This window comes from Varroa jacobsoni, unplaced genomic scaffold (genome assembly GCF_002532875.2).
Source record: "Varroa jacobsoni isolate VJ856 unplaced genomic scaffold, vjacob_1.0 scaffold_1442, whole genome shotgun sequence".
Classification (NCBI taxonomy): domain Eukaryota; kingdom Metazoa; phylum Arthropoda; class Arachnida; order Mesostigmata; family Varroidae; genus Varroa; species Varroa jacobsoni.
The window spans coordinates 19,653-29,857 of NW_019214344.1; the positions used below are offsets into that span (position 1 = coordinate 19,653).

The following is a 10,205-nucleotide window of genomic DNA, read 5'->3' on the forward strand; positions in this document are numbered from 1 at the left end:
TAAAAATGCAATCAACATACTACATTAACACAGATGATTCGCTTCCTCGGAGCTAGCCGTTTGACGGACGCCTAACGACGATACCAGAGGGAAAACTCGAAACATAGAGATAATTCACTCGCGATGAACAACTCATGGTGATTTGTTTCAAATCATGATGGTCAGCATATGACAAGTCGCCTATATTTCATAGATTTGTGGTAATTGCATTTCATTATTAAAATTTAATTATATCTATGACGTCCGTGTTATTGTGCAATACGATGGTTTCCGAGGGTTTGGCAAAATTCGAATCGGTAGAGTGGTCGCTTGCCCTTCCAAGTTAGTGTCTTGGCTTTATGTTCATATTGTCTGACAACATAAGAAATTGATAGTATTTATAGAGGCATCATCGGTGTTTTTCGCTAGACTTCAGCAGTTACAAATATGCCAATGATAAACCTTTCGAGGCGTAAGCAATCAAAACTGTAATTGATAACCAAATAAGTAACAAAGGTTGTAAAACCTATTACGAAAGCCCGAAATGAATATCTTGATCTTGAGGCTCTTTTTTATCTACTTCAATCTATAACACTTCAGGAATCTGTATCTACTTTGATTTGCTGATCTGTGTTACTGAATTTGACTTTAACAAAAAAAAAAAAAAAGAAAAAGGCAAAACTGAATTAATTCATGTAGAAAGGCAAAAAATGAAGCTACATAGGAGCATCTAAATAAGCACAATTTCGAAATATCCAGTATGTGCTGCGCGCGGGCGTGCGTGTGTGTGTGTGTGTGTGTGTGTGTGTGTGTGTGTTCTCGCACATGGGATTGCTAATATTAACAAAGCAATAATAACTATTTTCGTAGATGAAATACAAGAATCGCTCAAAAGGATAGCTTCACTGGTATTAATACGACTTTTTATTTAGAAAAATTTGGAAAATGTGCTCAATAGCTTCACTCGCCAATTGAATCTGTGCTATTACACATCAGACCCGGTATATCAGGATGACGCTACTACTTGGCTGTTGGGGACAGTTGTGCTATTGATCGTTTCTATAGAATGTTATTTAGCGTTTTCCAATGGAAACGCTCGATATGCCAACACTTCAACTAGGTAAGCCTTATTATAATAAAACAGCACGATAACATATAGCAAAGCTGTTGAAAGCCCGCTACATCGCGTATAGTCTAAGCGATGACTTTTCATTCAGTCGCGTTGTGTGGACGCCGGCATCTTCAATCAAGGTGCGTGTGAGGGCTACCGTTACGCAACTTTTGGTGTCTAAGCATAGATCGTCGGGAGGATTACCCTATCTACGGAAGATGTATCTAGCTGTCTTTCGTACATTTTCCATATGGTGGTATGAAAGTGATGTTGGTTGCATTTTGTATCATGCCGACTTCGAGCTGGCGGGCAAACAGATGTGAATTCATTCACTCATCAAATCATATTTCTATTTATTAAAGTATCTGTCATGAAGAAACTTTCCGTGATTTGGTCGGTCTACAGTCTAGTGCATATGACTAACTTCTGAGAAAACGAATTTGTAAAAAATGTTCTAACAGAATGGATAACAATGAAGAATCATTATCAGACTTACTTAAGGCACTTCTTAAAATTAAACAAGTTAATCTGAGATCTTTTAGGCTATTTCTACCACCACCTAGATATACCGAACAATTCCTCTACGGATGTGCACAAGAGCAATGTTGTTCATGCCTAAATCTGTACGTTCATGTTGCGTCTGTCTGTGTAGCTATACATTCAAACGCATATATCACTCAAGTGAAATGAAGAAACCCCGTAGGTACCGCAAATCTTGTTCCGCTTCATGTTCTGAAATTCGTTGCTGAAAAATTGCTTTCGTATAATGATCGCGTAAACTTCTGAGTGAAAAATCTATTGCTTTTATTGAGAACCACAATATGCATAACCTGCCTTACTTATATTAATGTTTTAATATTCATGGCACGTCGGTAACTTCTAGTTAAAAAAAAACCGTATCACACGAATGTGGCATTCACTGCAGGTACCGCCAGCTTGTCCCGGTATACAATGCTCCTAATCCGACTAATAAAAGTATAGTATGAACTTTCGTCTCACCTTTGTGAAGTATCCGGTAGACTGTCTGCTTAGTTTGTCACCGTAGCCGTCTATATATAGCACATTTATAATTCAAGGGTACGTGGCTAACTATTTATACCTCACCGAGCGATGCCAGCGTACGTATCTATAATTATTGTTATTTTCTGTTATAACAGCGAGTCTCATTGAGCGAGATAACGTCGTAGACCACCTTTAACCGTAAAAATGACTGCATCGTTTCATGTCCAAATAATGTACGACTGTTGGACTCTTTTGTTCTTTTTCGTTTCGTTAAATGGAGCGACACCTCGCGACCAGTTGCGGATTGGATATCACTTTTACCAGGTTCATTGTTCTTGGTGGCAATTGCCAAAATAATTTATTACCGGAGTCAAGCGACTAACAATGCGCGTCTATTGGAGCGAGACGCGTTTCAGGGTTAAAAGGGTGAAATCTGTCGCGTCTCCATCGTCACCTAGTCGCTGTTGCTGCCCTGACGCGATTTTATCTTTCATTGTCGTCGTGAGCGTTGGGTGAAGGTGCCTGTATGTGGTCAGTGTATAGTGTTGTTGGCGTCCGCATCTGTATCTTGATGGCGGCTGTGCATTGTATGGTCACCGTATCCATATTTATCGGACAGCTCTCTCAAGGGGTGAAGTGGGTTAAGCAAAGCATCACGTGTAAAAATAATGATGTAATTTGTTATTACATTACGGCGTGGCAATGGAGTTCCTAATGCTGCAAAAAAAAATTAGCTGTTTGATCGAAAATAGAATATATATCTAGAGATGTCTAGGGTTGTGTCTGCATATCAATTCAACGGTACTCTAGGCAAGGTTAGAATGAGCAATTTTAAATTGCCTTAATAATGAATTGTCTATTTGTCAATGAACGTTCATGAATGTTCATTAATAATCGAAATCAATGATACTCTGATGTTCCTTCGCAGGGATAGCTCTAGTAGCCTATCCAATTTAGAACTAGAATAGGACAATATAACTGGCACCTGGCATTTAGCGCGTTTGGCGCGTTAGACAACGAAGCTTTCTGGAAGGTGAACCTATCTCAGAAAATTCTAACAGCCGTAGGCGCTTCAGAAAACGGTTTTTTTTTTCGTTCGCTCATTCATAATTTTATCCTATTCATTCGTAACAATCAAGCCCCCGGGCGTCCGTACGATTCGCATAACTTCTGCTATTGAAAGAAATTAGGCCTTGTAATACCACTTACAGGCGGCTCCATAAAAGACGTTGATTTTCATTTAGGATTAAGGTTCCTCATTTTTACTTCAAATCAATTATGCGACGTCTTCCCATGATTGAAATGGGACGACCTATTCTATCTGCGAGTTAGTGAATATCAATTTAGATGCAAATATATAGAGATCTTTCTCAAACTTCTTGAAATCTGGCTATTAAATTCTAACATTATATAATATTACCTAATTGTTTGAGACTCACGATTGCGACTATCCGATAGCCATTGTAGCTTTGAGGCCATAAGCAGAGAACACATGTTATTTGATATTAACAGCTTTTTACCTCCTGCTTATTGAGTTTACTTGAAAGACGCCACGGATAATCTGGAAGTCCTTTGATTACAGTGTCAACTATTTCTCAATTCGTTATCTGATAGAATTGTCCATCACACAATCTGGCCTTCTGGTGTTTCTAATTAATGAAGTCAAAGCGACAGCAACCATCGATATTATTTCTTTTGTATCTATTTACAGCCCCGTGGAAGAAAAGCCGAACAATGACAAAGACAAGCATCAATGACTATTTGTAAATATCCACGATTGGCTGAAACAAGGTATAATTTCCTTATACCGGTTCTAAGGTCCGCGCAAACTTAGTTGCCCAAATGGCCTTTAATAGAATGTTTCAGATTGTTTTTTTTTTAAATTGGTTAACCTATTCCTAGATAAACTACTCCTAAAACATTTTTCTCAAATGTCCTTCATCCTGTCTAACTTCATTAACTAGTATCTAATTTGTTAGCGGGGTCATCACGGCCATCCTGGCAGGGCGACGTTAATTAACTCCTTATTGTTCCAGTATGCGTCTCGTCATAAAAAAAGAGTGAAAAGTTCTTCAGGTTTGCAAAAATTCGATGCGGCACTTTGTCAACTGTCTCTGTTAAGCTATGTCACGGGCATCAACCCTTCTGAGATGATCACGGAAGGTGAGAGGGAACGAGAGAAAAATCGTCGACTGCAAACATCTTGCTGTCAATCCTGTGCCTCCATAGATTTCACCGAAACAATGAGTCTATGTTAATTGCTAGACCTCCTACGCTGTCATTCTCCTGAATGCTTCAGTGTCACTGAACGAATACGTATTATAGTTTGAGGCAATGATTCCTTATAACTTCCTTCTGAAAACGTATACTGTCCAAGCTGTAGTTATTGTCATCCACGTAAACATACTTGATCCATAAGCTAAGCGATGTGGCCAATGCATGACGGGTGGGAGGCCGCCCTTATGTGCGACCAGTTTAATGATTCTTGTTTCATTTGTGCTAGTCTTCTTCGCAATAGTAGCAGCAATCGACGCCCAGCCTTGTAGTTAGAGTGACCAGTATCTTCATCACCTTCTTGGCACCCTCTTGCCAATGCAGAGCCCCCGCTGCGATATCGCTGTCATCGAGGCAGTAGCAGAGAAAAGTTATTCTTCAATAATACTCGTACTTTTGATGTTGAAGATTTAGCTGCTGATGGCGGTGATAAATCATGATATCTTCTTCTTCTTCTTCTTCTTCTCAGACGTCGTCATCGTTATATTTTCGCGAACGACGTAGACTTAAAGATATCATTGGCCTCCAACAACGCTGGATAACATTCATTCGCGGACAACGTCAAATGTAACAGTTTATTTGCTGCCATTGCGTCATAGGGTTTTTCCCGCGAATTCAACGGCGCCTTTGTCCGAACGAACCGAGGCTCTTGTGCTTGCAAACAGCGATGTTCGGTATGGTATGGAACGACATGGGGGTCAAGATTTGTCACCTACTAAAATCGCCCCTGTGGGTACCATCTGGATGCGCTTCTTATTCGTAATGTTTTCATTGGTGAAAAGTACCGGCTTGACAAGTGATAGACATCTCAACTTTATGACACTGTACAGGCATTGCCTAGAGATCTAATAAACAAGACTCTGAAATGATGTGTTCATCCGACGGGCGAGCCAAACTTATGCCTTTAGTATAACTAGTTCAATGTGTTAATTCTTAAATTTGGCTATTCTTTATCCCAATCAAACTACCTTACTCGTCAATTCTGCATTCACATTGAAGGTAGCTACACCTTCCTGTAAAGAGGTCAAATCATGTACGTTAGCCTTTTTAATAGAAATGCCAGATGAATGGGTTAATGAAATTGAGGTGTTTGACAAGAAAGGCTTTCGGTCAACCGAATCTTCTAGATAATGCAATTAACGTTGCCAAGGCTGAATGCAGCCAGTGTTATATCTTAGGAGGTATAACTTCTCTCGTACTTGTCTATTAGCTCTTTGTATATATCATACTTGTATAAGATCTATGGATATAATCTCGTAGTATGTAAGACTTTCAATACATGGTTGTTTCAGTTTATACTTAGATATATGGCTGAACAAAATATCAAATTTCCTTACCATATCTTGGTAATACCGTATACCTAGCGCGTTAATTGTAAAAGCTTTGTTAAATGTATTTGTAGCACAATCATTTTTTATTTATGTTAAACCAGTATTATTTTTACGGCCTTGCCCTAACTGCTCATTGAAATAGACGGAATCAGCCACAAAGTCTAAACTGACGTATTCAATCATAATAGAGATTTTTTTAAACTTGAGCTGATCGCCTCTGTATCAGATGCAAATGTAGTGATATTTCAAATGATATACTAAACGTTCGCACCAGCTAACTGTCATAGACATTAAAATAATACGATAACAATTCTATGTTTGCTACTAAAACTCGTAGAATTGTGAAAAAGTCGTTACCAAAAAAGGCAGCGAAGCTATGGCTCAAAAAATATCACAGGCCGAACTATATTCTATAGGTATCGTAAGTAAAGTACAAAAGTCAAAATCGTGAGCCGTTGACAAGATAGCCAGGTTAATATCTCTCGTGTCTTAATCGTGCTGTGACTCACTCCTCGATGCTTTGCGGGAAGCATTATTACTGTCAACGCCGTCGCCATATTGTACTGGCAGTGAAACAAAGTACCGGCATGTCGGTTATGGACGGTCCGTCGGACTGACATGCAGACAAACAACGACGCTGACAATAGCGTCCCGGTGGCAACCAGCCCTCGAATCTAGATTAGTAAACAATACGATGGGTGACAGTCGAGCCGTTATTATATATATATAAAAGAACAACGCAACGGGATGTCTCACTGCGGTAAATAAGCAATAGCTCAACGAAGAGGTTGTTTTTCATTGACGTCAACGCTTTACCAGCGCTGTTGTAGGTGGAAGGGCAGACCGAGGTGGGCAATAATGTCTGGACGATGTTTACATTTCCAAAATGCCATAGTTGAATATTGGGCAGTGCTGGTTTACGATTCTGAGCCGCATTGGCGATATGAGGTCGGGAAATTTCGCGCACATTATGAAATTACATATTGTGTTATGATAACAGTATTACTGGGTACCTCTGCAAAGGTATGGTTGATAAGACGATGAACAGTAGACGCTGTCGCTTGCAATCCTGTCCGTTGGTACCTCCGCTGCTGCGACGGTCGTTAATGATGACGTCGCCGTCACCGCCCTTACCATTACTAACATCATCAACATCACCCCCTGATCATCACGACTAAGGGCTGACAAAGGCCACTGACCATCTAGTCTATCTATGGACAAAGCGCCGCAAATATATCTCGACAGGACTTAACAGGACAACAACAAGTGACGATATGCAGCATCATCTTCGTTTTACAATGTTTGTGTACTGGAAGAGGTATCAGCAGCGACAGCTGTAATAGTGGCTGTGGTTCCAGGGGGAGCCCCCGATGGGAACGCAGCGGCTTACGATGATGCTGTGACGCCCTCGCAGCCACAGGTCTCCTATGCATACGGTATTCACTGTGTGTGCGGCTGGGTCTAATCAGCCTGCTGTTATTCAGTTCTCTTCTGAGGCAGTAGTACAACGTTAGGCAACCACCCCACGTCGTCAGATCCCTCGCCCATCCCAACTACTGCCCGTAGCTATCTATATAAGCTAAGTTCAAAGCATCCCTGGCCCAAACGCCCACTGCATGAGATAGATTGTGCTAGAGCAGTACATTACGAATTGAAACAATTAGGCATATCAGCCATTACAGAACATGTATACAAAGGTGTTCAGCTTTTCGACGTGCACACTCATTGCGCTGACCCTATTTACGAGTGAAGCTAACACCCAGTCATGTCATTTACGCGAACTCGACATTTGCGCCGTGTCTTCGGTCGCGTTCAACAAAGTTGCCACAACGGAACACGAAATCGATCGGTACTGTAACCTATTCGAGGACGCTAAGGAGTGCTTCTTCAATTACACGAGAAAATGCATGACGCCCCTGCATCGTGAGCTGTTAAACTTTGGCATCGAAGGCGCCAAGGAGCTGAGCTCGAAATTCTGTAAACGTGGCGACCGGCTTCGCAATGACTATCTGAAGCATGCCCCATGCATCGCTCGCGCTATGCCCGAGGGTAAGAAGTGTCTTCAGGATGCGCGGACAGGTTTTGAGAAAATTGAAGAGGCCAAATTTCAAGATCGAATCTCGACCGCGTGCTGTACTTATATGCGTTATCAAAACTGTTTGACGGGTGCGGTTGCAGGGCGCTGTGGCGAGAAGGCTGTCCAATATGGTCACATATTGGTGCGTATGGCATCGTCTAACCTTATCGACATCATGTGCCAAGGTTACGACACGAATCCTGTCTGCAAAAAACTTTTGCCTCCGCCAGGAACGAAACCCAAGGGCAACTCGAAATCGGTGGTAAGCAAGTTGTTCGCTGCGTACGTCGGCATTTGAGCGTACAGCCCAGTCGCTTCGCGATCTCGATCAGTGTTACCAACTATTTAATTTGGTGTAAATGGATCATGAATTGTCAAATGTGCACTATGGCCGTTTGGCGTATGGTTTATTGCACTGTAATAGTTTGAGCTAACTCGAGTATCACAATCTAATCAGCTTTGTGCTATTTTTAATTATTTGTCAGAGCAAGCACTGCCTGCATTTAGCAAAATACGTTAGAGACAAAGAATTGGATGCCTGTTCTCGTCCGGATCGATTGTTTATATGAAACGCACCGAGAACGTTCATCCGGTGCATCATCCTAGGTTTCGTGTGAGCATCCCTTAGCAAGCGTTCCTAGAAGATAGGTTCCAGTCGAGCGAATATCACCAATATTCGATATCCGACCAGCTATACGTGATTTAGAGTTTCATTCGTCATGAGCCTCATATGATCCACTTCAAAATTGTGTGGAATTTTGCTTAGTTGAAATATTTCTCTTCTTGATTTTGGATGACACAAGAAAGGGTCAGGAGCAATCTGGGATTTTGACAAGGTCTATGACAAATCGTTTCCCTGTAAAAAGAAGCTAAATCTATGAAGTATGCCAAACGTAGATTATGCACAACCGGTTTTACGCATGAGTTAGCGGTAAGAGCTCAAGTGAAGGTGACTTCGTTGATGTTATCGACCTTGAAGGCAACCAGTTAACTTTGTCTGTATCACTCAGCGGTTCCCTACCTATATATATATATATACATATATATATATATATATATATATATATATATATATTTAAATAGAAAACTGAAATGCTAGTTGTAATAGAAACGCAATTGTATTCATCTTCTGTGTAACGGTGATATAATACTGTTATCGTCTATGTTGTATGACTGGACAAAAGTGTTTTGTTATTTCCGAATGTGTTTGCTAACATATTGTATTCTCTACTACGCATACGACTAGAAGAGCTGATAATTACGATCTATCTTATCAATATATTTAATAAAGTTTTTCGTGTTGTTACATTGATAATAACGATATTAAATAAACTGATAAGCTACTGGTGACAGTGAGATGTAATCGCCATTTTATTTTTGTATGTTCGGGAGCTATGGGCATTTATTGTTATTTTGAAAGGGCAAAGCTAGCCAGATTTAGTGGTAAGCGAACCGATTCGGAAGGGCACATAGATCTCGAGATCAAAAAAAGGCTTAGGATGATACTAGTTTCGTTCTTTGATTAAATACGTTTGAACAAATACAAACATGTATTCTTAACTTAATTCAACGTATCGTGCGCGTTAACAGTACCGAGAGTTTTAGACAAATACAAATGGAAGACAATTAAACAGAGATTAGAGACAGAGTCATTTTGTCTGCCTATTCGCTCGATATAGCCTCGTCGTGCCTAGAGTTCGGACTGCTGACAAGTCGAAACGGCACTAAAAACGTTCTTGTATTTTGAGGCTCCGATTAAGGCGCATTTCATGGATGCCATATTGTAAGGTAATTAATATGGAACAGCTATGCGAAGGTTAAAGCGAACGCCCCTAGCGTTGCAAACGTGAAGCTCCTTTATCGATCGATGATAATTTACGGCGCGGTATTCGGTTACTCATTAAAGATAGGTGAACGTCAAAAATGTTTAATTCGATATTAGATCCGTGAGTGGGAAAGTAGAGTGGTTTGTAATTTAATATTTTTTTTTCTAAATCTACTTTTGAAATTTAAAAGAAAATAGCTTTGGTAGAAAAAAAAATGTTAAAAACTGCTCTAAAACTAAACCACTTGAACCAGAAACGTTTCTGAGGCGTCATTGATGGAAGCACAATTGATTTGACCATCATATCCGTCGTTTCTGGTAGCCTACGAAAGTAGAAAGGGAATTTCGTGTCGAAATTTGAGCGCGAGATACCAACAAGTCCGGCAATTGGCAGGCCGTCCTAAATGTCCCCAGTGTATTTAGGACGCCTGCCCCAAGGTCCGACATCTGAGCCAACTGACACATGACGAATAGCAGCAACATCAATTATTGACAACTCTAGCGAACGAACTTGTGTCACGCTTTCCACCTACCACAAGATTCGTTCCATGCAGGCCATCCTCTGTCTACCGCAATGTCAAAGCAAGCTTGCAAAAGTATCGCGGA

General features: G+C 40.6%; 1 protein-coding gene across 1 annotated transcript; it reads left to right on the forward strand.

Annotated features, from left to right (window-relative positions):
- Positions 1-7,285: 7,285 nt before the first annotated feature.
- Positions 7,286-9,130, forward strand: LOC111270072 (uncharacterized). Its single transcript, XM_022850076.2, has one exon. It carries the CDS (start codon positions 7,383-7,385, stop codon positions 8,070-8,072), a length of 690 nt encoding a protein of 229 aa, XP_022705811.1. The 5' UTR covers positions 7,286-7,382; the 3' UTR covers positions 8,073-9,130.
- The last annotated feature ends 1,075 nt before the right edge of the window (positions 9,131-10,205 follow it).